This window comes from Bactrocera dorsalis, chromosome 3, assembly GCF_023373825.1.
Source record: "Bactrocera dorsalis isolate Fly_Bdor chromosome 3, ASM2337382v1, whole genome shotgun sequence".
In the NCBI taxonomy this organism is placed as follows: domain Eukaryota; kingdom Metazoa; phylum Arthropoda; class Insecta; order Diptera; family Tephritidae; genus Bactrocera; species Bactrocera dorsalis.
In genome coordinates, this window is record NC_064305.1 from 12,072,567 (window position 1) to 12,098,504 (window position 25,938).

A 25,938-nucleotide genomic window follows, 5' to 3' on the forward strand; every position below is an offset into this window, starting at 1 on the left:
CGTACCGAAAGCTTACCAAAATATTCATTGAAGTATTAGCTGAGAGATGAACGGTTTCTTATGTGCCGCATTTGTGAAATTTTCTATAAATTACTTGCTCGAAGGTTGTGTTGATTAAATAGATCCATGCAAAAAGCAATTTATTGTCTTGCCGTGTTTTCTCTTCCATTTTCCATCTAGTGTTAGTTAGTCCTTTAGTGCCTGGTTAGTCCTTTCCGGTAGTGGATTTATAAATATTTCCTCTGAATTTGGTTTGAGTTCTATCGAAGGTATGATAAATATTGATAGATCTCTATATTATAGTTATATTTTTAAAATGGAACTTGGATCCAGTACTAGGAAACATAACCATTATATCAAATTTATTACTCAAGATACACAACAGGTCTCATCGGTTTCTCCCAACAAGTAATACAAGAAATAATGTTAGAGTGACTTGGGTGCATCATCCTTTTTGGGAACACCCTAATGTACTATTAGATAGACGTTTATTCAAACAAGTGAAGCAAAGAAATTAACCTTTACAACTTTCGAGCGTTAGAGAGATTCTGGTTCACGTTTTCACACTCACTCGCGGAGTGTTCTTTTTATGTTTATTTGCTCAGCTTTTCGTTTAACATTTTAATCTCACGTGATATGAAATTGCAAGTGAAGTTTATTGCTCTGCATTTCTGTTCTTTATGATGCAATATCTTATGTCGTCTCCAAATGGAATTTCAATCCGCCATTCACGGATTATGTGGACTTTTTTATGTTTTATTTACCATAGCCTTGTTTTAGACGTGCGCTGCGATTTTCTCTGTTCAGTGCTTATAGTGGAAATTTTTGTCTCCCTGCATGATAATTATGTAGGTTTTGAAATTCTGAAAATTGGAAATTCCTTGCTGTTTTTGAGGTTTCGAATAGAATAGAGAATCCAATTGAAAAGCATCGCCAACTCTTAATGAAAATAATAAGAAGCTATCTTAAAGACATCGAACGACTATATGATATAAACCCCACAACACCTTCTTGGAAATATTGCCCCTCTTTTCCTAGATATAAAAGGACTCTTCCGATAGATAAAATATTAGGATTTCAGCCGACTGGTTGAATTTTGGTTCACACCAAATCGAAATTTCGAACTGATACAGCATCGTCTCCGTAAGCTCCGCAATTTTCCATGGTGACTTGCGTGACATTATTGATTTTTTTATACAAAATTCAAATTTAAATTTCGCTGAAGACATACGACTGCAACGACATCTATTGACAAAATACGAAACGACTTTTTCGACTACCCAAAATTTCATTACAAACTTTTATCGTTACAAACATGCACTATGCACAAAGAAATTCTGAAATTTTTGGAAAAAAATATAATTTTAATAAGATGTAGACATATAACCATATATACAACAAGAATCAAGAATAAATTTCAAACATTTATTTTATTATAGCAATATACAAAATATATATATACAAGCTGCGTTCCAAAGTAAACAGGACTTAAAGAAAAAAACAGAACAAATGGTTTTTTCGGCAAAATCAGTTAATTTTAATCAAAGTAGTCTCCTTCTGCTTCAATACAGCTCTTTGCATGGTCCAAAAGCATGTCGAACGAGAAAAGGAAGAAGTCGTACGTTGCCATATCAGGTGAATACGGTTAGTGCTTAATGCTTCAGAAGTGATTTTTAATCAAATAATCGTTCACCAATGATGTCCCTCGAATGTTGGATTTTGAGCATTTTTTGGTCATCAGTCAATTTGTGCGGAACAAACCGTGCACACAACTTTCGTAAGCCCAAATGTTCGTTCAAAATGCGTTAAAGCGATGTTTGGGAGATGTTCAATTCTATTTCCATGAATTTCGGTTTCGGCTGATTTTTGATGAATTCTCACACAGTTTCGATGGAATTTCCAGTGATCACGGATTTTGATTGGCCCACATGTTGATCGTCATTTATGTCCTCACGACCACTTTGAAAACGTTGAAACCACTCGTGCACTCTGCTACGGGATGGGCGATCATAGCCATAAACTTGTTTCATCAATTGAAACGTTTCGGTAAACGATTTACCAATTTTAAAACAAAATCTAATGTTGGCTCTTTGTTCGAAGCTCATTTTCGCACCGATAACACAAACATACTGACACTTAAACTCTCACTGGACAACCGTTAAAGATAGCAGTAGGCGCTGAAAAGTCCTGTTTACTTTGGAACTCAAATCGTACATATGCATATAACACAAGTTAATTTTTATAACTCCAGCCATCTGGTAGTTCGTAATATGGCCTTCCAACACGAATAGCTTTGGCCCAAAAGTCCTTTAACTCACAACAAAACGTATAACCTTTGTTAGTATCTTGAAATTTGGAACAATCCAACTTATGCTGATAACAAACTCGGCTACAAATATTGTTACAAAACTCCTCTCTTACAGCATTTCTTGCAAATGGATTATTCAGCGTGATAAAGACGATATCATACGCGAAACTACGATGCATCACCACCTTATAGAACCATTTTGGCACAGCAATCGTTTGGTTTACACCCAAATATATGCTAGTATCCCGAGAAGTCAGTGGATTTCGCAACTGTAATACGCCTAAGGTACCGGTGAATACCAATACATCGGATTGCTTCGAAGAGGCGATCTTGCGCACAGCGTTCTCCACGCGTACCCAATTACCGGCATTCACGACCTGCCACTCGGGCGCAACGTTCGCGTAATAGAAAGTGGCATACTGTTCGTAACAAAAAATGAAATCCGCAAATGGTGCTATATGACCGCGTGCAAGGAAACTGACCCCATTGATGAAGTTTTGGTTGGCACCAAAAAGCGCTTCGAAGCGTGTTCGTTGAGTTGCCTTTGTATATAAATAATTCAGATTACCATTCATACCATCACTTTTAAAAGTAGATGGGCGGCAGTCTTGCCTAACTCGATCTAAATGTAAAAATTAAATATAAGTAATTGATAATATCAAATAAGCGACTAATATTTTTTACTTTTTACCACAAAGCCATTAATCAAATTACGTGAGTAAATCGTGCGCTGGTCGCGTTGATTGAAGCAAATTTTGAAAATGGGGTGCCAGTTCCTACCTAAGCTAACTCCCACTTCATAAAATACACCAGCGCCTTCAGCGCAAATAGTGCCGTTTTGCCATAGCTGAGAGGTCGGTACCGATTTACATTTCATATCTTTGAACGCAAATGGTCTTCCCATAGAGCGAAATTTACCATTTCTACACTCCAATATTACTATCTCTTGATTTAGAGCAAGCACTTTATTGTCCCTTCCAGTACAAAGCAGTGTTATTTTGTCATACTCTCTAATTGTAGTTACTGCGCTAGTAGGTCTGAATAATCCAGTATTCGTAAAAATTACAGGTGCCGGTTGCGGCACATCCTCCGGTATCCTAATTGTGCAATGGTTGGCTTCAATTTTAAAAATATATGGAAAATTTATAAATCTTAATGAAACTTGAATCACTGTGAAGGCAAGAAAATTTGTTTAGCGTATAGAGATTAGTATGGAAAAAAGTTGGAAAATATTTTCAGCCTAAGGTACTGATGTGAAGTACACGAATGAGTTCGAAATGTGTTCCAACGTTCTCGATTATTTTTGGTCAGTGATGTTACACTTTAGAGCCACTATTTATTTTTGTATCCTACATCCTATATACTGTATATCCTCTGTGTAATAGTTAAGTATTACAGTGAGAGAAATGTTTACCGTAAACACTACTGCACACCAAAAAAATCGACAAAAACTGCAACAAGTTATGCATTTCACGGTTCAGCAAATTCTCAGCGACCCACAGCGACGACTTAGTACGAACTAACTCCAGTTTACAGAATTTTCTTCATTTATATAAAATTATGAGTACAGATGTATGTATGTATAATGGAATTTTTCACAATTGATTCATCCTTACTTGATTCACTGGAAATATATTTAATTAAATTTTATACATTACTAAGTACATATATATTGGAATTCCTGTTAAAGGGGTTAGGCCTACATAATGCAAATAATGAGCGCATTCTTGTCGATATCGTAGGAGTAGGTTATTATATTATTATTTATAAAATGACTCAATGTTCATTAGAAAAAAATATATTTTCTAACAGATAATCAATTAAATTGGAGAGTATAGTGAAAAATTTAGTGACCTATTTACATACTAGAATAATGATGTGATGAAATACAAATCTCTGAACGTATTTTAAATACTCATTTGTAACAGAGTGCAATTGCAACCATTTTAAGAATATAGAAATAGAAATGAATGTCGAACCACGTAGCGGCGGAAAATACAGGCAGCCGTACGGTGGCTAAAACTTGTGCGTCCTTATGTGAGTAAGTTTATGTAAAACAAGAAAAAATTTTAACTTAATCCTTTGAAAACTTTCAAAATATGCTTTTTCTGTGTCGCTGCAGCGCGGCCAGCGCATTTCCAAGCGTTGAAGACGTCACGGAAGGCATTTTCAGGAATAACCTTGAGAGCCGAAGTGCATACTGGTTGGATTCCCGGGACAAAATACGTCTTTGTCACGAAATCATACTCAAAGATCCATGACTCGTCGCCTGTGACTACGTTATTTAAAAAATGGGCGTCACTTTCACACATGTTCAAATTTTCTTGGCACACTTTCACTCGCCGCAATTTCTGGTCGTCATTGAGCACTTTTGGGATCATCTTCGCACACACTTTACGCATGTTCAAGTGCTCCGTCACATTGTCATGACCGACAGATTTTTATAAGTTTAACATCTGGACAATGAGGCTGATCGACCTCGCCGGGGCTCGAAATATGATTATACATATGTAGTTCTAGATTCCAGCATAAGAAAATTCAGCAAGCTACCTGGCTGTCTCCGGATCGAAAAGCCAGCAACCAGATCGATCATTATCTGATAAACGGAAGACATGTCTTTAGTGTTTTAGACGTGTGAACACTCCAAGGTCCTTTGTGCAGCAAAAAACGCAGGTCAACAAACACAAGAAAGGTTCGATGTCGAGAAGCTGCAATCACAACAGACAGCCGAACGTTTTTTACTCGACTTGAGCTCCTGCTCTCTGAGAGCACTCGTCAAAAACTCGGTATAGGGAACTGCGGGACGGCATTTCAAGCTCCTTACGTACAGCTGAAACCGAAACCATTGGTTTTCGGAAAATGCAAAAGAACAGGGGGTACGATGAGGAGCGCGGAGAGAAAACATACTGTCTCAGCACGGGGGGATGAGATGGATACCGAGAGTTGAAGTAGGAAGCGAGACGCATTTGCTGACAAAAAAGAAGAGACGCCAAAATGCATGAGTACGAAGAGCTTGACAAGCTGGCTGACAGGGGTAATGCTCGAAAATTCTAAAAAAAGATGCGATGACTAACAGAAGATTTCAAGACGGGAGCGTACTCTTGAACCCCGGAGGTGATCTAGTGACTGATGCTCAGAGCATGCTTAAATTATGGATGGAACACTTCTCCAGCCTGCTGAATGGCAGTGAAAGTATAACGCTAGGAATAAGCGAACCCGATTCCCTAATCGATGACGATGGATCATAAAGAAGTTCGAGTAATAATTACTCTTCTAAGGAATTACAATACGACGGGGTCAATGAATTTCCAGCCGAGCTATTCAAACACGGCGACGAAGAATCTGGAAAACCCACAATCGACCAAATTTTCGCCATGCATCAAATCGTGGAAAAGACCAGTGAAATGAAGGTGGTGTGTGCACCTAGTCGTCGATTCTAAAGCCGCCTTCGACTGCACGAAAAGGAACTGCCTTTTGCCGCTATGTCTGAACTTGGTATCCCCGCAAAACTAATACGGCTGTATAAGCTGTCATTGAGCTACATCAAAAGCTTCGTCAGGAAGGACCTCTCCGCGCCGTTTGTAACCAAACGAGGTTCCAGACAAGGGGAATTATTCAATATATTGCTGAAGAAAATAATACGAGCTGCTAAATAGAGAACGCATAGAAGTCATAGACTGGCGACTAGGCGCCCACTTCACTGTCCAACGTCATTACTTCGAAGTCGTAGATAATTTCTTCTATCTTGTCATCAACACTAACAACAACAGCAGCTCCGAAATCCAAAGCAGGACAGGGACTTCGGACTGAGTAGATCATTGAGAAGTAAAGTCCTCTCTCGACGAACAAAGTCTAAACTCTACAAGTCACTCATCATCCCCGTCGTGCAATATAGTGCAGAGCCAAGAACGATGGCAACATTTGCTGAAACTACATTAACCCTCATGCGAAACTTGATTTTATAGTTTAGTTATTTCCGATTAAATTCCTTATGAGGCGCGTCAGTGGTCCAATTTCGTCCACTTTGGTGAAGTACATATGATAATCTGTTCAATATTGGAAATAAAGTGAGAAAGCTGCTTACCTTGTTACCCTTGTCATACGTTAAACATATAAAAAGAATGTACAATAGGAAACAAGAATCAATTTCAAACATTTATGTACTTTCATCAGACTTATAGTCATATACAATATTAATACACACATATATATCAACAGTTAGTTCTTATAACTCCAGCCAACTGGTAGTTCGTAATATGGAGTTCCAACACCCATAGCAGCATTGGCCCAAAAGTCCTTTAACTCACAACAAAACGTATAACCTTTGATAGTATCCGTAAATGTGGAACAGTCCAACTCATGCTTATTACAAATTTGGTTACAAATATTGTTACAAAACTCCTCTCTTACAGCGTTTCTTGCAAATGGATTGTTCAGCGTGATAAATACGATATCAATGGCGAAACTAGGATGCATCACCACTTTATAGAACCATTTTGGCACAGCAATCGTTTGGTTTACACCCAAATACATGCTAGTATCCCGAGAAGTCAGTGGATTTCGCAACTGTAATACGCCTAAGGTACCAGTGAATACCAACAAATCGGATTTCTTCGAAGAAGCGATATCGCGCACAACGTTCTCCACACTTGCCCAATTACCGGCATTCACGACCTGCCACCCGGGCGCAACGTTCACATAATAGAAAGTGGCAAACTGTTCGTAACAAAAAATGAAATCCGCAAGTGGTGCGATATGACCGCGTGTAAGGAAGCTATTCGAATTCAAAAAGTCTTGTTTGACACCAAAAAGCGCTTCGAAGCGTGTTCGTTGATTATCCTTTCGATATAAACGATCAGGATTATAACTCATACCTTCAATTTTAAAATTAGATGGGCGGCAGTCTTGTCTAACTCGATCTAAGTGTCAAAATAAATATAGGTAAGCGATAATATCAAATAAGCGACTAATATTTTTTACTTTTTACCACAAAGCCATTAATCAAATTACGTGAGTAAATCGTGCGCTGGTCGCGTTGATTGAAGCAAATTTTGAAAATGGGGTGCCAGTTCCCGCCTAAGCTAAATCCCACTTCATAAAATACACCAGCGCCTGCAGCGCAAATAGTGCCGTTGTGCCATAGCTGAGAGGTCGGTACCGATTTACATTTCATATTTTTGAACGCAAATGGTCTTCCCATAGAGAGAAATCTACCATTTCTACACTCCAATTGTACTATCTCTTGATTTAGAGCAAGCACTTTATTGTCCCTTCCTGTACAAAGCAGTGTTATTTTGTCATCCTTGTCAAATGTAGTTACTGCGCTAGTGGGTCTGAATAATCCAGTATTCGTAAAAATTACAGGTGTCGGTTGCGGCACATCCTCCGGTATCCTAATTGTGCAATGGTTGGCTTCAATTTTAAAGATACATATATGGACAAATTAGTACATCTTAATGAAACTTGAATCACTGTGAAGTCCAGAAAATTAAGGTATAGTGATACAGCTGTTGACAGCTAATTAGAAACGCTCCTTTTTTTCTAAATAGCTGATGAGTATAATGGTAAACATTTTTGATATGCCATTATTTATTTTCCTTAAAGTAGTGCTTTAAACTATTTACTGCAGAACCCACACGGTTTTGTACAGGGTAGGCCATTTAAAGTTGACCCATTTGTTTCTAAAAAAAAAGAACAAAAGAAAACAATGTTTTTTGTTCATTTCAAAAATAATTTATTTTGGTCCAAGGGGATTTGTTTCAGCTAATATTTAAAAATTAGATCGCGTAAATGGGCACCTTTAGCTTTGACAGCTAAATGCACTCTTTTTTCGACATTTTCCATGACTTTGGCCAATGTTTCGGATGATATGGCGGCTGTTTCACGTCGAATGTTGGCTTTCAGTTGAGCTAAGGTCTTTGGCTTATTAGCGTATACCTTGGATTTCAAATAACCCCACAAATAAAAGTCTGGTGGCGTCAAATCTGGTGATCTCGGTGGCCAGTCAACATCACCATTTTTCGATATCAATCGCCCGGGGAAAAATGGTCGCAATAAATTGATTGTTGGTCGAGCTGTATGGCATGTAGCCCCGTCCTGTTGAAACCAGAAGTTATCCATGTCATTTTCGCGAATAATGGGTATCACAAAATCCGTTATCATGGCTCGATAACGCTCACCATTGACTGTTGTCGTGGCTCCATCATCGTCTTCGAAAAAATACGGTCCGATGATCATATTCGCGCAAACACCGCACCAAACTGTTACTTTTTGGTCGTAAAGAGGCTGTTCTTCAATTAATTGAGGATTTTCGGTGGCATAAAATCGGCAATTTTGCTTGTTTACGCCTCCATTCAACGAGAAATGTGCCTCGTCTGACATGATGAGTTTTCGTTGAGTTAACACAATTGAAAAGTTATTTTGAATATAAAGCTGAACAATTTCAGCGCGTTCTTTTGGAGTGTACTGTTCCATGGTATAAATTGTCTTTGAATGACGCTTCTAACGCGGTATGACATTAGCCGATTTGTCAGCGCTGTTAAAAGTTACAGCGTTGCCAGATGGGTCAACTTTAAATGGCCTACCCTGTAGTAGTGAATTTTACTGTTAAATCATCATATAAGACTGAACTTGGATTCAGTTTTACTTCCTAGAGCTATATGATTCGCGACTTTTCGGTTCAATAGGTCAATATAAATCATGTTCAGCAGGTTGGACAAGAAGCTATCACCTTTATGCCAAATTATTATTTATTATTTGGGCCTAAGAAAAATGAAAGTACTGTTGGTTCAAAAATCACTAAATTTCTTTAAAAATCGGCATCGCATTAAAGTCTCTGAAACAGTGATTTCAGACCACCAGGATATCATAAACGTATTGCTGGCGAAGAGTATTGAATTTATGCTTACTACCCGGAAACAGCCGACCAAGTGGCCGAATAGCGTGGCAAAGGTGAACTCGAAAAAGCTACATCAAAGCAGGTCCGAAATAGATCCGACAGGCCAAACTGTTAACGAGGAATACTATTTGAGTGCTATGCGTCGTTTGATCGAATCTATTCGTGAAAAGAGGTCGAAATTATGGGCCGACAACTCCTGGTTTTTACACCAAGATAATGTTCCGTCCGCATACTGCATTAATTCTTCGTGAGTTTTTCGGCAAACTTTCAACCAGTATCGTGCTGCAACCGCCACATTTGCCTGATTTAACTCCGTGTGACTTCGGGCTATTCAGAAAACTCAAGCGATCGCTCTGGGAAAACCTTTTTGAGTCAATTGAAAACATTAAAGTGGAATCGCTACTCGCATTGATGGCTATTCCGGAAAATGACTTTATCAACTGTTTCGAAGATTGGAAAAAATATTACATTGCATTGGGGCCAAGGGGGATTACTTTGAAAGTTGCGACATGGAGTTTGATGAATAAATGAATAATTTCAAAATTTTGAACAAGGTTTTACTATTCCTCCTGCATAATTTACATTTCCTGATTATTTTTAAATTCACGTTGAAAATCGAGCTAAAATCGACAGAACCCATTTTGGAGAGAAAGAGGCTTCCAGAAAATAATTTACTGTATAGTTATAGCTAGCCGAAACATCTGAATTCATTTTCCCAAGCCGCCATAAAAGTTGCGATATCTTATTTGGCCACCTACGAACTTTAATTGAAAGGAAAGTTTCTTAGCACCGCGTATGAGTTGACGCAGGGATATCTCACCGTGGTAACAAAATGGGCGATCGGAAGCGGACTCGCCATCAATCCAAATAAAACAGAAATGGTTTTATTTAGTAGAAGATACAAGATCCCTGTGGCACCTTTGCCACAAATGGGAGGTGTTTGCCTCCAACTGGCGGATACAGTGAAGTATTTAGGGCTCATCCTGAATAAGAAGCTTTCGTGGAAGCCGAATATCGAGGAAAGAGCCAGAAAGGCATCGATTGCCCTATACTGCTGTAGAGCAGCTATTAGCAAGAGGTGGGGCCTCTCACCGAAGTTGGTCCTCTGGCTCTATGACATCATAGTCAAGCCCATAATGTTCTATAGAGTCTTTATGTGGTGGAAGGCTTTACAGAAGACCACACTTGCAAAGGAACTTGAGAGCGTTCAACGGGCTGCGCTCATCAGCATGTGCGGTGCATTAAGGTCCACCTCAACCATTGCAATTAATGTAATTCTGAACATAACGGTGGTGGACATTGCCGAAAGGGGTATGGCCGCAAAAGCTATCAGGCTCAGGGAATCTGGGTTCCTAATGGAGCGTGTATCTGAACACTTGAATATCCTCACAAGCTTTGACTGCATACCGGATCATCTGGGTCATGGAGTCGCCATATCAAACTCCGGCGGCTCCTTCTCTGTTCATATACCGACGAGGGGGGTTTGGGAGGGAAGAAGCCGGGCCTCGCGGCTGCTTGGTCAACGCTGGGCCAGCATTGGTATCTGCTCGGTCGCAAAAGCCTTTTGTCCCAACAATCACAGGAGATCTAGTGATCTCTTTGCCTTCAGTAAGGCCATCCTCCCATTAGTGATGGGGCTCTTGACGGGGCACTGCCTTATTGGCATACATGCTGTAAGACTGTGAATCTTACCGGACGCCGCATGCAGAAGCTGCTTGGAAGAAGATGCGGTAGAAACTAGCCAGCATTTCCTTTTTGACTGTCCCGCTTTTGGGAGATCAAAACTTAGACACTTGGGGGCGCATACCTTCAGACATCCCACCGAACTGACGGACGTAGGAATTAAGTGCCTTTGCAAATTTGTATTGGCTACTAAGCGTTTTACCGATCTTTAAGTCCGAACACGGGAGTTCTATTTTCACTGGCTTCACAAAGGACTACACCTAGTCCACGTGCGATCTCTGATCAGCCATCTAACCTAACCTAACCTAACTTTAATTGATATTTTGCCGAATAGCAGGGCATACCAAAAGCTCACCAAAATAATCACTGAGGAATTAGCTCAGAGATGAGCGGATTCCTATGTGCTTCAATCATGAGTTTTCTTTTTCGCCTTTTGAATAGCTGAAATGTCCTGAAACCAGTATCCTTTCATGGGCAAATGAAGTTTTCCAAATAGGTAAAAATCAAAGGGTGCCAGATCAGGTGAGTAGGGTGAGTTATTAATGGTTAATATGAAGTTTTTTATCAAAAAATCAGTGACAAGCGTCGACCGATAACACGGCGCATTATCGTGCAACAGGCGCCAGGACCCTGCCTCACGGTATTGTGGTCGAGCACGACGAATGCGTGACAAAATACGCTTCATAGCACCAAGGTGAAACACAGCATTAATCGTTTTGCCAGGTGGGACGAACTCTCGATGTACAATACCCTCGGAATTGTAAAAACAAATCAGATTTGTCTTTATTTTTGACTTCTGAAGACGACTTTTTTCGGTGACTTCTGATCGTCACAGAGGTGCTCACGACTTTCTTGGAATCGTTTAAACCACTCATGCACTTTACTACGGGATAGGCACTGATCACCATAAACTTTTATCATCATTTGAAATGTTTCAGTAAACGTTTTCCCAAGTTTAAAACAAAATTTAATATTTGCTCTTTGTTCAAAATGCATTTTACGACCGATGACCAAAAGCTGCTGTCACTTTTTGATCGATAACATCGATTGTAGTTATCCAATTGTCCTAAAATTTTTATGAAATGTCAACAAGAGATCAAGCTTTTTATTTCATATACCCACCAATGGGTGACGCCACCAGAAAAAGTTATATTTAAAAAGTTCTGATTGATTGAAAATTTCGCGATAAAAAAAATCCTTCGTTCTAAGGCTTTAAGAATTGAACCACAAAGACCTGTGTAACTTCATGAAGATCGTTTTAGTAGCTCTCAAGAAATCTTACTAACCAATTTGAAATTCACAATTTTCAAACAGTTTCGAGCCTAGCTAACCTCGAGCGCACAAGTTCTCAAATTGTATCTCCGAAACTATTACTCGGATCAACTTGAAAATTTAGAACAATATTATAGAGATGTTGTAGTTTTCAATAAGACAATAAAAAAATCGTTCTTTTAAAACCCATAAGCCCATATAACCCCTTAACTATTCCTAGCCTATTCCTAATGCCACAACAGTTGTTCATTCAACAAGGACAACATGTTCTCCAATCCACTTTCATTTTTTCATCTATATTTTTATTTTGTTTTGCCATAGCAAAAACTTTTTAAAAACATCTGTTACTATTTCTGTTTCACAAGATACATATGAATGTATGTATGTATATCTATTTAGTGTTCTAATTAGGGGGCGTAAACTTTACATCAGGCATTAACATATGAAAATATAAATATCAATGAAGATATCCGATTTCCAGTACACTAGGTAAGGAAGTATTAAAATCGGGTAGAATTAGCGCTGAAGATATACGACTGCCACGACATCTATTGTCAAAATATGAAAAAACATTTCCGAATACCCAATATACAAAAACAAGAGCCTACTTACGTATGAAATTTAAATGTAACCATATAAACTTATATACAATAGAAATCAAGAAACAATTTCAAACATTTATTTTAATTAAAGCAATAATCATAGGCAATATTAATACACACATATATATCAACAGTTAGTTCTTATAACTCCAGCCAACTGGTAGTTCGTAATATGGAGTTCCAACACCCATAGCAGCATTGGCCCAAAAGTCCTTTAACTCACAACAAAACGTATAACCTGTGATAGTATCCGTAAATGTGGAACAGTCCAACTTATGCTTATTACAAACTCGGCTACAAATATTGTTGCAAAACTCTTCTTTTTCATCGTCAAACGGATTATTCAGCGTGATAAAGACGATATCGTCGTCGAGACTAGGATGCATCACCACCTTATAGAACCATTTTGGCACAGCAATAGTTTGATTTTCGTCCAAATATATGTTAGTATACTGATCAGTCGGTGAATTTCGTAACTCTAATACGCCTAAAGTACCGGTGAATACCAACAAATAGGATTGCTTCGAGGCGATATCGCGCACAGCGTTCTCCACACTTCGCCAATTACCGGAATTCACGACTTGCCACTCGGGCGCAGCGTTCGCATAATAGAAAGTGGCATACTGTTCGTAACAAAAAATGAAATCCGCAACTGGTACGATGTGACCGCGTGCAAGGAAACTGGCCGCATCGATGAACTTTTGGTTGGCACCAAAAAGCGCTTCGAAGCGTGTTAGTTGAGTTAACTTTGTATATAAAACATTCAGATTACCTCCCACAACATCACTTTTAAAATAAGATGGCCGGCATTCTTTCTTAGCTCGATCTAAATGTAAAAACTAAATATAAGGTATTGAAAATATCACATATACGAATAATAGTTTTTACCATTTCGCTCAAAGACATTAATCAAATGACTTGTGTAGATCGTGCGCTGGTCGGTTTGATTGACGCAAATTTTGAAAATGGGGTACCAGTTCACGCCTAAGCTAAATCCCACTTCATAAAATACACCAGCATCTGCAGCGCAAATAGCGCCTCTTGGCAATAGCTCAGAGGTCGGTACCGAATCACATTTCATATCTTTTAACGTCCATTCCATATAGCGAAAATTGCCATTTATACACTCCAATGTTACTATCGCTTCATTTAGAGCAAGCACTTTATTGTTGCTTCCTGTACAATGCAGTGTTATTTTGTCATTCTCCTCAAATCTAGTTTCTGCGCTAGTAGGTCTGAATAATCCAGTATTCGTCAAAATAATAGGTGTCTTCTGCGGCACATCTTGCGGTATCTTAATTGTGCAATGGTTGGCTTCAATTTTAAAGATATATTGAAAAATTAATAGGACTTAATGAAACTTGAATCACTATGAAGGCCAGAAAATGATACAAGGTCTGTCGCAAAAGAAACAGAACTTTTTAAATATAACTGTTTCTGGTGTCGCCACCTATTGGTGGGTATATGAAATAAAAAGTTTGATCTCTTGTTGATATTTCGTAAAAATGTTAAGACAATTGGATAACTACAATCGATGTTATCAATCAAAAAGTGACAGCAGCTTTTGGTCATCGGTCGTAAAATGCATATAAAGACCGTGTCATCGGTCGACGCTTGTCACTGATTTTTTGACAAAAAACTCCATATTAACCATTAATAACTCACCCTACTCACCTGATCTGGCACCCTGTGATTTTTACCTATTTGGAAAACTTCATTTGCCCATGAAAAGACACTAGTTTCAGGGCATTTCCGCTATCCACAAGGCGACTACCGATATTCTCAAGAGCATTCCGAAAAATGACCTTAAACACTCATTTGAAATGCTAATTGACCGGACTAAACGCTGTATTGAAGCACAAGGAAACTACTTTGAATAAAAAAATATAACTTTTGAAAAATATTAATTTTCTGTTAATTTTTTTTAACAGTCCTGTTTCTTTTGCGACAGACCTTGTATATCTATTGGTTTAAAGAAAAAAAGGAAATATTTTCAGATATCGTACGGCAGCCAGAGACACGGAGGCCCTAATATTCAGTATCGATCGAAGATACAGCCTTGAAAACTTGTGCGCCCGAAGCTATTGTAATAAAATATTTCATTTTTTAGATTAAAAAAAATTGTTGAAATAGGCCTGTTTTATACCCGAGGTAAGCCATGTAACCTTTTAAGTATACGAATTGGACTGTGTTTCGAGTTTTTCTACGATTTCGCCCATTTTTGGTTAGCTATGTTACACTTTAGAGCCACTAATTATACTAATTTATACTCTATTATTTTGGTATCCTATATCCTATATACTCTACATCCTCTGTGTAATAGTTAAGTATATACAGTGAGAGAAATGTTTACCGTAGACACTACTGAACACCAAAAAAATCGACAAAAACGTCCACAAGTTAGGCATTTCACGGTTTAGCTAATTCTCAGAGTGACGACTAAATAAGAACTAACTGTAGTTTGCAAAATTTTTTTGATTTATATAAATATATTGTACAGATATGTGTATGCATAATGGAATTTTTCACAAGTTTTAAACCCCTGGACATCTTGGTTGCGCTTATGGTAAAATGGTTTTGTTATTCCAACGTTTGAGTTAACTGCTGATGCTCGATATCAATGATCACTATGCCAAATAACTAATCTCATTGTTGATGAGACAAATAGTTTCCTCAAACTTTGGTGCATACGAGGTGTGTTCAAAAAGTATCGCGAATTTTGAATTTTCGCGGGTTACGCATATTCGAATTTCGAATTTTTTGTGGCGTTATGTTGGTACTCATGTCTCCCACTTATGCTGACAAGCTTGGCCATTTTGAATGTTCATTTAATTGTTGACAGCTGCTTTGCTTGCACGTGTTTTGGATTGTCTTCGATTTTTACCTATCAAAAAAATTGCACCATGATAACGCCCCTGTTCGCTCATCGTTGCTTGTGCGCGACTTTTTGGCCAAAAACAACACACTAATGATGCCGCAGCCACCGTATTCCCCATATCTGGCCCCCTGTGACTTTTTCTTGTTCCCTAAACTGAAGAGGCCCATGAAAGGACGAAGTTACGCTTCTCTTGACGAGATAAAGACGGCATCGAAGGAGGTGCTGAAGAAGATAAAAAAAAAAATGATTTTTTGAATTGCTTCGAAGATTGGAAAAATCGTTGGCACAAGTGTATAATATCTCATGGGGATTACTTTGAAGGGGACAAAATAGATATTCATGAATAAATAAATAATTTTGAAAAAAAAAAACACAAAACTCGTGATACTTTTTGAACACACTTCGTACATTATATAGAAATTTCTCGAAGCATCTGGTAAAAGAACATGCCGAAGTCTAATTATAATCGTCGTCCATCCATTCAACTCTGTAAGCTATTACAAATCGCACCCCAAAGTAACGGTGTGTATTCGAAATGTAATTGATGTTATGAGCTGTCAAAATTGTGTCAAATAACACTCTTCATAAAGCGAAAACAACCGAGTATACCAACTAAAAAATGCTAACCGAACTTCATACTTCCTTACGTGATTCACTGGAAATATATTATCTACAATTAAATTGTATGCATTATTATGTATTGGAATTCCTGTTAAAGGGGTTAAGCCTGCATATTGCAAATATTGAGCGAACTACTGCCGATATCGGAGGGGTAGGTTATTGTATTATATTTTATAAAATGATACAATGTTCAGTAGATAAAAGTATATTTTATAACAGATAATCAATTATATTGAAATTTTAATGAGAGAGTAAAATGAAAAATACTGTTTACAGCAAAAATGGATTTGAAAAAGTTACCAGGCAGAGTAGCCTCTATAAGTGGTTGCATAAATTTTGTATAGGCCACGAAAGCACTGAAGACGTTGGAGGTCCGAAAGAGGAACGTAGATATCAAAAAAACCAGACTGCTTTTTACGACAATAGGATGATTTCCATTGCTACTCTTTTTACTTATTGTAGCAGAACTATAGCATCATTGTTTTCTAAAACTGATCGACGACGCCAGTGGCCTATTTATATGCTACAAAAATTACGTGATGAAATACAAATCTCTGAACGTATTTTAAATACTTATTTGTAATAGAGTGCAATTGTAATCATTCTGAGAATATCGAAATAAAAATGAGTGCCGAACCACGTAGCGACGGAAAATTCAGCCAGCCGTACGTTGTCCAAAGTTTGTGAGTCATTCAATCAGAGGATTGAAATTAGATATAAAGGGTGATTTTTTAAGAGCTTGATAACTTTTTTTTAAAAAAAAACGCATAAAATTTGCAAAATCTCATCGGTTCTTTATTTGAAACGTTAGATTGGTTCATGACATTTACTTTTTGAAGATAATTTCATTTAAATGTTGACCGCGGCTGCGTCTTAGGTGGTCCATTCGGAAAGTCCAATTTTGGGCAACTTTTTCGAGCATTTCGGCCGGAATAGCCCGAATTTCTTCGGAAATGTTGTCTTCCAAAGCTGGAATAGTTGCTGGCTTATTTCTGTAGACTTTAGACTTGACGTAGCCCCACAAAAAATAGTCTAAAGGCGTTAAATCGCATGATCTTGGTGGCCAACTTACGGGTCCATTTCTTGAGATGAATTGTTGTCCGAAGTTTTCCCTCAAAATGGCCATAGAATCGCGAGCTGTGTGGCATGTAGCGCCATCTTGTTGAAACCACATGTCAACCAAGTTCAGTTCTTCCATTTTTGGCAACAAAAAGTTTGTTAGCATCGAACGATAGCGATCGCCATTCACCGTAACGTTGCGTCCAACAGCATCTTTGAAAAAATACGGTCCAATGATTCCACCAGCGTACAAACCACACCAAACAGTGCATTTTTCGGGATGCATGGGCAGTTCTTGAACGGCTTCTGGTTGCTCTTCACCCCAAATGCGGCAATTTTGCTTATTTACGTAGCCATTCAACCAGAAATGAGCCTCATCGCTGAACAAAATTTGTCGATAAACACATTTCGAACCGAACACTGATTTTGGTAATAAAATTCAATGATTTGCAAGCGTTGCTCGTTAGTAAGTCTATTCATGATGAAATGTCAAAGCATACTGAGCATCTTTCTCTTTGACACCATGTCTGAAATCCCACGTGATCTGTCAAATACTAATGCATGAAAATCCTAACCTCAAAAAAATCACCCGTTATATCAATTGTGTATACTTATTTCGAAAAAAATTTAAATATATAGGGGAGAATGCTTGATTCTACGAATTCTTTTGAGGTCTAAGGATTTCTCTTTTAAGTTCAAACGTATTCCGTTTCCAGTGAAAATTGAATTTGAGATGTCAATCAACAGGACCTAAATATAGTCGCATAGTGTGAGGCATAAATTTAGAAATGCTATGTTTTTCACACGACCGTAGCGTGCTCACGAGTTGGAAAACCATCTTTTCTGTACACCGGAACAGAAACCAAAAAATGTTGTTTATAAAGCTGCGTTACATTGAAAAAAGAATGAAATGAGAAATTTAACTTTCTTTTCATTACAAACCATATAATTTCACGCAGGACAACGGCTGCGGGGTCAGCTAGTATCGAAATAAAAATGAGTGCCGAACCACGTAGCGACGGAAAATTCAGCCAGCCGTACGTTGTCTAAAGTTTGTGAGTCATTCAATCAGAGGATTGAAATTAGATATATATACAGGGTTTGACCGGAAAGTAAAAGGACTGAGTCGATTTAAAAAAACTTATTGAACCAATTGGTACAATTCTATGAAATCTTTCAAAATATGCTCATTCTACGTCGACGTAGCGCTGCCAGCGCGATTTCCAAGGGTTGAGAGCCGAGGTGCATGCTGATTGGATTTCCTCTGTCATCTCAAAAGGCCTCTTTGTCTCCGAATTATACTATTATACTATTATACCATCTTCGCGCACACCTTGTGCACCCTCGCAATGACATGAACCACAGATTTTGATAAATTTAACAACTGGGCAATGAAGCTGATCACTCATTTTGTGATAGTCAGAAGACACGTATTCAGTGTTTTAGACGTGCGTACGCTCCGAAATCCTAACATTGTCTCAGACCACTATATTGTTGCAATCAAGATACGCACCCGCCTCTATGACACAAAGAAGGCTCGAAGTCGAGAAGCTGCAATCACGACAGATAGCCGAACGATTTTCTACTTAATTTGCATTCCTGCTCTCTGAGAGCACTCGTCAAAATCTCGGTATAAGGGAACTGTGTGACGGCATTTTAAGCTCCTTACGTACAGCTGCAACCGAAACCATTGGTTTTCGGAAAATGCGAAAGAACAGAGGTATGATGAGGAGTGCGGAGAAAAAACTGCCTCAACACGTGCGGGATGGGATGGATACCGAGAGTTCAAGCAGAAAGCTAGACGCATTTGTTGACAAAAAAAGAGTTTTATGAAAGATTAAAGCCCACCGTCAACAAACTTATTGGAACTTATAAGTGTGGCTATAGACCTGGAAAATCCACAATCGACCAGATTTTCACCATGCATCGTTGAGCAACATCAAAAGCTTCGTCAGAAAGCACCTTTCCGAGCGATTATAGACAAGAGGTCTTCTTCAATATATTGCTGAAGAATATAATACAAGCTGCACAGCTAATTAGAGATGGTATAATCTTCTAGAAGAGTGAACACCTGCTGGCGTTCGCCTATCATATTGATATTATTGGCCTTAACAACCGCGCCGTTATATTGCTTTCTTCAGACTTGATAAGTAAGTAAATGGATCTAGTAGTGAATGAGAGCAAGATGAAATATCGAAGAGGAAGACCTCCACACCGTTGCAAAGACCAGGTGGAGAAAGACCTAACTAAACTTGGAATAGCGTTAAACAGCGAAATAGAAAAACGACTGGCGCGCTGTTGTTAACTCTACAATAACCGCGAAAATGGTGCATATGCCAATAAAGAAGAGGAGACTAGCTCTAAAGTGTGGCATCTCTAAAAAAATTATCGATGTTTGGCCAAAACTTTTCTAAGTCTATGCGTATACTCAATACTATAAGGGCCTCTTCTTTGTACTAAAATTATCTGTAAATGTTTTACGAGGGTGACGAGGGTACTCGCGGACATCCCAGTCGAAGCGTTCCAGAAATGTTACGAAGCATGGAATACGCGCTGGAATCGCTGTTTAGCTGCCCAAGGAGACTACTTTGAAGGGGATGGCAGAGTTGTAGAATACAGTAGAACTCCAATTATCCGAATTAATGGGGACCGGGACCCATTCGGATAATCAAATATTCGGATAATCGGATTTTTTTTTTAAATTGCCATTGGAGAGAATAAAAGCTACGTTTTGATATTGCACTATTTTTTTTATTGAATTAAATGCAAGAAACATGAAATTTTCACATGTTTTAAATATAAATAAAATGTACTTATGTACAAGTTTAGAAATAGAAATCAGCAGAAAGTTCTTCTTCCACTTCCACTTCAACATCTTCTCTCACACTTACAACAATTTCATCGTCATTGAGAATTTGAAAACCAGGGTCAGACGTGTCACAAGCCATCCACTCTCCTACATTGTGATTCGGATAATCGGCGATTCGGATAGTCGGAGTTCGGATAATTGGAGTTCTACTGAAATTTTCAAATATACGGCTTTTATGGAATCAGTCTCATTACTCTTAATTGTCATACCTCATAGGTATGAAACAAGTAAAAACGTTAACTTCTGTTGAACCGAAGCTACAATATCCATCACAAATGCAAAAGATTTCATACCAGAATTCTTTTGTGGCAATCATATACCGTGCGATTCGACCTGATAATAGACAATAATCCATGCCAACCTTCGTGTAGATAGTAGGCGCGTCAAAGGTCCAATTTCGTCCACTTTATTGAAGCACCTATTATAATCTGTTCAATATTGGAAATAAAGTGAGAAAGCTGCTTACCTTGTTACCCTTGCCATAGGTTAAACATATAAAAAGGATATACATTTATTTTCATCATACTTATCTTTATATATAACAAGTAAGGAAGGGCTAAGTTCGGGTGTCACCAAACATTTTATACTCTCGCATGATAAAGTGATAATCGAGATTTCATTATCCGTCATTTACATATTTTTTTAAACGTCATACCTCAGCTCAAATACCGTATTTGTGTAAAGTTTTATTCCGCTATCATCATTGGTTCCTAATGTATATATTATACAGAGAAGACATCAGATGGAATTCAAAATAGCGTTATATTGGAAGAAGGCGTAGTTGTGAACCGATTTCATCCATATTTCGTATATGTCATCAGGGTGTTAAGGAAATATTATATACTGAATTTCATTGAAATCGGTCGAGTAGTTCCTGAGATATGGTTTTTGGTCCATAAGTGGGCGACGCCACGCCCATTTTCAATTTTTATTAAAAGCCTGAGTGCAGCTTCCTTCTGCCATTTCTTCCGTAAAATTTTGTGTTTCTGAAGTTTTTTGTTAGTCGGTTAACGCACTTTTAGTGATTTTTAACATAACCTTTGTATGGGAGGTGGGCGTGGTTATTATCCGATTTCTTCAATTTTTGAACTGCATATGGAAATGTCTGAAGGAAACGACTCTATAGAGTTTGGTTGACATAGCTATAGTAGTTTCCGAGATATGTACAAAAAACTTAGTAAGGGGCGGGGCCACGCCCACTTTTCCAAAAAAATTACGTCAAAATATGCCCCTCCCTAATGCAATCCTTTGTGCCAAATTTCACTTTAATATCTTTATTTATGGCTTAGTTATGACACTTTATAGGATTTCGGTTTCCGCCATTTTGTGGGCGTGGCAGTGGGCCGATTTTGCCCATCTTCGAACTTAACCTTCTTATGGAGCCAAGAAATACGTGTACCAAGTTTCATCATGATATCTCAATTTTTACTCAAGTTACAGCTTGCACGGACAGACGGACGGACGGACAGACGGACGGACGGACGGACAGACAGACATCCGGATTTCAACTCTACTCGTCACCCTGATCACTTTGGTATATATAACCCTATATCTGACTCTTTTAGTTTTAGGACTTACAAACAACCGTTATGTGAACAAAACTATAATACTCTCTTTAGCAACTTTGTTGCGAGAGTATAAAAAGTACGTGTCACGTTCTTTGTCCGCGATGGACTCCTAAACTACTGAACCAATTTTAGTAAAATTAAGCACACTATATCCAGTTCGGACCAACTTAGAAGATAGGATAGTAAAAATTTTTCAAAAATAAAAAAATTACAGTGAAAGCTCTATTAAATGGATGTTCTGTTAAGCGGACAACTCTATTAACCGTTTCGCCTTTATTCGAAAATTTTACTGATTTGAATAGTTTATTAAGTGATTAATAGTATAAAATGGATAACACAGCAACGCGTGGCCGGATCCACTAGTAGTCATATATAATATAATATAAATTCATACATACATATATGTATAGCAAAAGTTATTACTTATAACTCCAGCCATTTGGTAGTTCGTAATATGGAGTTCCAACACCCATAGCATTGGCCCAAAAGTCCTTTAACTCACAACAAAACGTATAGCCCTTGTTAGTATCTGTAAATTTGGAACAATCCAAGCTTTGCTGATTACAAAATCGGCTACAAATATTGTTACAAAACTCCCCTCCTACAGCATTTCTTTCAAATGGATTATTCAACGTGATAAAGACGATATCATACGCGAAACTACGATGCATCACCACTTTATAGAACCATTTTGGCACAGCAATCGTTTGGTTTACACCCAAATATATGCTAGTATCCCGAGAAGTCAGTGGATTTCGCAATTGTAATACGCCTAAGGTACCGGTGAATACCAATACATCGGACTGCTTCGAAGAGGCGATCTTGCGCACAGCGTTCTCCACGCGTACCCAATTACCGGCATTCACGACCTGCCACTCGGGCGCAACGTTCGCGTAATAAAAAGTGGCAAACTGTTCGTAACAAAAAATGAAATCCGCAAATGGTGCTATATGACCGCGTGCAAGGAAACTGACCCCACTGATGAAGTTTTGGTTTGCACCAAAAAGCGCTTCGAAGCGGGTTCGTTGATTTTCCTTTTGATATAAACGATCAGGATTATTACTCATACCTTCACGTTTAAAAGAAGATGGGCGGCAATTACGCTTCGCTCGAACTGTATATTAAAATTAAATATAAGTAATTGAAAATATTAAATATACGAATAATATTTTTTACCATTTTGCATATAGCCATTAATCAAATTACGTGAGTAGACTGTGCGTTGGTCGCGTTGATTGAAGCAAATTTTGAAAATGGGGTGCCAGGTTGTTTTGGAGCTAACTCCAACTTCATAAAATACACCATTGCCTGCAGCACAAGAAGTGCCGTTTTGCCATAGCTGAGAGGTCGGTACCGATTTACATTTCATATCTTTGAGCGCAAATGGTCTTCCCATAAAGAGAAATTTACCATTTCTACACTCCAATGGTACTATCTCTTTATTAAGAGCAAGCACTGTATTGTTCCTTCCAGTACAAAGCAGTGTTATAGAGTCAAACTCTCTAATTGTAGTTACATCGCTTGTAGGTCTGAATAATCCGTCTCTCGTCAAAATAATAGGTGTCGGTTGCGGCGCATCCCTCGGCATTTCAATTGTGCAATTGTTGGCTTCAATTTTAAAGATATATGGAAAAATTAATAGGTCTTAATCAGTCTAGAATCACTGTGAAGGCCAGAAAATTATATATATATAGATTGGTTAAAAAAAAGAAGAAAAATATTTTCAGATATCGTACGGCAGCCAGAGACACGGAGGTCCTAATACTGAGTATCGATCGACGATACAACCTTGATAACTTGTGCGTTCGAGGCTAGCTAGGATAAGTGTGGGGACTTTAAACGCGTTTTTCTCCATACTGCATTTTTGAAAACTGTGCTCTTGAAATCGGTTGGCAAGACTTCTTGAGAGCTACTTAACCGTTCTTCATGAAATTTTACACAGGTGTTTGGGATACAATTTTTAAAGACTTGGCCGAAGTACTTTTTTCCGTTTACAATTATTTAAAATAAAAATGTCGCAAAATTTTCACTGAAATTGAAATTTTTTGTAAAAATTACTGTCAAAAATTCAAGTTTCAGTTTCCTTTGTTCAAATTTTAAGTTAAGGTTTTAACTAAAACACGTATTTTTTCACTTTAGATGATCCTGTAAGGCGTTATACTGCCAACGCGAGCGCATCGCTTTTCCGTGGGGTCACCGGAAATGGCGTCGCAGTGGCCGAGTTTAAAATATTTTTTCCAAAAATTTAAGAATTTCTTTTTTAATAGTGTATGTATGTAGCAATAAAAAATTATAATAAAATATTTCATTTTTACATAAGAAAAAATTGTTGAAAAAAACCTATTTTCCCGAGGAAAGCCATGTAACCCCTTAAGTATACGAATTGGAACGTGTTTTGAGTTTTTCTACGATTTCGCCCATTTTTGGTTAGCTATGTCGCACTTTAGAGCCACTAATTATGCTAGTTTATACCCTATTATTTTATATTCTATTATACTCTGTATCCTTTGTGCAACACTAAATTATTACAGCAAGGGAAATATTTACCGTTAACATTACTGAACACCAAAAAAATCGACAAAAACTTCCACAAGTTAGGCATTTTACGGTTTAGCAAATTCTCAACGACCCACAATGACGACAAAATAAGAACTAACTGCAGTTTGCACAAGTTTCTTCTTTCATATAAATATATTGTACAGATGTGTGTATGTATAATGGAATTTTTAGAAAGTTGTAAATCCCTGGACATCTCTGTTGCACTCATGGTCATATGGTTTGTTGCTCTAACGTTGATGCTCGTTACAATGATTACTATGCCAAATAAATGATCTCATTGTTGATGACACAAACAATTTACTTTCGGAACATGGTGCTGCATAAATTTTACAGAGTCTCCTGGAATCATCTACCCAAAAACATGCCGAACTCTAATTATAATCGTCGTCCATCCATGCAACTTTGTAAGCTATTAGAAATCACATCCTAAAGTAACGCTGTCTATACAAATTATATTTGACAACGCAAGCTGTCAAAATTGTGTCAACTAACACTCTTCATATACCTATAATAACCGGGCAACTAAAAAATGCTACCCGAACTTCATACTTCCTTACGTGATTCTCTGGAAATAAATTATCTACAATTAAATTTTAGGCATTGTTTACATATATTGGAACTTCTGGTTTAGGCTTTACGCCCACAAATATTGACCAAATCACTGCCAATTTAGATAAAAATGCATTTCATAACAGATAATAGTAAAACAAGAAAAAACGTTAACTTAGGCTGCACCGAAGCTAATATACCCTTCACAGGTGTATTTCTTTTGGTAACTATGTGTTCAGTTTGTATGGAAGCTATATGCTATAGTTAACCGATCTGAAAATTTTTTTCGGAGATTATATTATTACCTTAAGCAGTAATCTATGTAAAATTTCGTGAAGATATCACGTCAAATAAAAAAGTTTTCCATACAAGAACTTGATTCCGACAGCTATATGTTATAGTGGTCCGATATCAGCAGTTCCGACAAATGAGCAGCTTCTTGAAGAGAAAATGAGGTATGCAAAATTTCAAAACGATATCTGAAAAACTGAAGGACTAGTTCGTATATATACAGACAGGCAGACAGACAGACGGACATGGCTAAATCGACTCAGCTCAACATACTGATCATTTATATATATATACTTTATAGGGTCTCCGACGCTTCCTTTTGGGTGTTACAAACTTCGTGACAAACTTAATATACCCTGTTCGGGGTATAAATATGCTGTTTATAGCAAAAACAGATTTGATATAGTTATCTGGGATTGTGCAACACAGCGTAACCATTCTAAGTGGTCGTTGATAACAGCGCGCCAGTCGTTTCTTCTTTTCGCAAGGTGGGGCCTATTGGAGAGTGCAAGCGAAACCAGGTCCTTCTCCACTTGGTCCTTTTAACGGATTGGAGGTCTTCCTCTTCCACTTCTTCCGCCGGCGGGTACTGCGGCGAATACTTTCAGAGCTGAAGTGTTTTCATCTATTTGGACGACGTGACCTCGTAAGCATAGCCGCTGTCTCTTAATTCGCTTAACTACGTCAATGTCGTCGTATATCTCATACAGCTCATCGTTGCAAAGGACCATAAATCTTTCGCAGAACCTTTCCATCGAAAACTTGTGCCACCGTCTCATCA

At 38.0% G+C, this 25,938-nt stretch overlaps 1 protein-coding gene across 6 annotated transcripts; it reads right to left on the minus strand.

Moving 5' to 3' along the window:
* Nucleotides 1–1,404: 1,404 nt before the first annotated feature.
* Nucleotides 1,405–24,429, minus strand: LOC105226713 (uncharacterized). Of its 6 annotated transcripts, XM_049452019.1 has the most exons (4): nt 24,306–24,429; nt 22,935–23,366; nt 22,628–22,872; nt 1,405–2,685 (listed from the first exon to the last, which is right to left on the minus strand). In XM_049452019.1, exons 1-4 carry the CDS (start codon nt 24,358–24,360, stop codon nt 2,233–2,235), a joined length of 1,185 nt encoding a protein of 394 aa, XP_049307976.1. In that variant the 5' UTR covers nt 24,361–24,429; the 3' UTR covers nt 1,405–2,232. The 6 variants fall into 6 exon arrangements, with proteins under 6 accessions (XP_049307976.1, XP_049307980.1, XP_049307978.1 ...); XM_049452023.1 differs by lacking the exons at nt 22,628–22,872; nt 22,935–23,366 and adding an exon at nt 7,289–7,720 and having other exon boundaries at nt 1,405–2,930; nt 24,306–24,421; XM_049452021.1 differs by lacking the exons at nt 22,628–22,872; nt 22,935–23,366 and adding an exon at nt 2,993–3,424 and having other exon boundaries at nt 1,405–2,930; nt 24,306–24,416.
* Between the last annotated feature and the right edge of the window lie 1,509 nt (nt 24,430–25,938).